Source organism: Sinocyclocheilus grahami, unplaced genomic scaffold (assembly GCF_001515645.1).
Source record: "Sinocyclocheilus grahami isolate Dianchi unplaced genomic scaffold, SAMN03320097.WGS_v1.1 scaffold13468.1, whole genome shotgun sequence".
Lineage (NCBI taxonomy): Eukaryota > Metazoa > Chordata > Actinopteri > Cypriniformes > Cyprinidae > Sinocyclocheilus > Sinocyclocheilus grahami.
This window is the reverse complement of record NW_015514920.1, coordinates 3,903-5,626: the sequence shown is the minus strand read 5'-3', so window position 1 is coordinate 5,626 and position 1,724 is coordinate 3,903. Positions and strand designations below refer to the sequence as shown.

The window sequence follows — 1,724 nt, the reverse complement described above, 5'->3', positions numbered from 1 at the left end:
CCTTTGTTTTGTATTTTTGGTGTCGTCTTCCTATAGTTTGTCTTATGTACTGCTCTAAAAGCAAATAAAAACCTAACCCTAAAAAAGAAAGAAAAGTGAACACACTGTAAGTACTCATAAAACCAAATGAGACAATAACTCATGAAAATACTGTCAATAAGACGTATGAATGCAGGGAAATGTGCTTATTTGCCTGGATAATAATGTCTCAATGCAAACTATCTTAAATTGATGGTTCGCCTAAAAGTGAGCATTCTGGCATCATTTACTCTCCTTCGTGTCGTTCCAAACCCCAATGGCTTTCTCTCAGGGTTATTATCATTAACTAAATCTAAATCCATAAAAAAACATGTTAGCTCATTGAAATAAAATAAATTATTATTTAATGTTAACATTAAAAATATTTTTAAAAATTCTCATTAAGTTTAACTTGAAGTGCTACAATAACTAAAACAGAAATTATTACAAATAATACAGACATTTAAAAAAAAATTACCAAAATTGTAACTAAGTACTAAAATAACTGAAACATCTAAAAAAATGTATACTAAAAATGACAAAAAACAACAAAATTACTAAAATTGTAACTAAAATGAAAATGAAAAAAAAATATATATATAACAGTATATTATGATATTAAAATAACATAATTTATATCAGTGGAAATAAATAAAATAAAAATATGAATAAAACCTATAATAGTATATCCATGAAATGAAAACAAGACACTTTCATCTGTGCAACACCAAAGAATATATTTTGAGAAATGTTTTCTGTTTTTTTTGACGGTCTTTAAGCTCCAGTGTGCCAGTGTTTGGTTCCCAAAGCTCTTCAAGCGTCACACAGGTTTGGAACAACATGAGGGTGAGTATATGATCGTGATCTATCTCTTCAGTGGATTTCTTTATGCATACTATCATTTTTAACATTTCTGACTTGAGCTAAACACCGTCTTGCTGTATCTGCTTCACAGCAGCATTTGAATCAGTCTCACGTTTGATGAAGATTGCACTGATTCTCCTGTGCATCAGTGTGAAGCTGCTTCAGAACGATCTGTACTGTGTAAAGCGTGACTGGACTGGACACGTCTTACCCACGATGCCGGTGGTGTAGCCCTGCTTCTGCAGGAGTTTGGCGAAGGTGGTTTCATTCGGTGGAAGTCCTCCAGATCCAGCGAGAAACAGAATCACCTGAACTCGGCCTGTGCTGCCTAGACCTTCACATCGACACAGACACAGACGCTATATCACAGACCGATAAAACAAGCTGCTTATCTCGTGATTTACTGTAATGTAATAATAAATCAGCATATTATACTGATTTCTGAAGATCATGTGACACTGAAGACTGGAGGAATGATGCTGAATATTCAGCTGCGCATCACAGAAATACATTACAGTTTAAAGTGTATTAAAATAAAACACTGTTATTTTAAATTGCAATAATATTTCACAATTTTAAGTGTTTTTCTGTATTTCTGATCAAATAAATGCAGCCTCGCTGAGCAGAAGAGACGTCTGTAAAAAGTAATAAAACTCTTGCTGATCTCAAACGTCAGCAAGCTCTACAGAAAAGCTGTCAGTTCATTGTGGACTTACTATTAATTTGAAAAAATATAAAAAACAAATGTATAGCAGTCATGCTTAGTGTGAAAGTGTCTTTATCTTATGTCAGTTCATAAGTATTTTAGTGCATTTTGCATGAATATTGCATCAAAATATTTA

The 1,724-nt window shown here is 32.7% G+C and overlaps 1 protein-coding gene across 2 annotated transcripts in view; it reads right to left on the bottom strand.

Annotated features, from left to right (window-relative positions):
- Positions 1 to 813: 813 nt before the first annotated feature.
- Positions 814 to 1,724, bottom strand: part of LOC107579007 (steryl-sulfatase-like) — a 4,813-nt gene continuing 3,902 nt past the window's right edge. For both annotated transcript variants that reach the window (XM_016264897.1, XM_016264900.1), the window contains one exon: positions 814 to 1,216. In XM_016264897.1, coding sequence (XP_016120383.1) covers positions 1,044 to 1,216 — 173 coding nt within the window. In that variant the 3' untranslated portion in view covers positions 814 to 1,043. The remainder of the gene's footprint in view (positions 1,217 to 1,724) is intronic.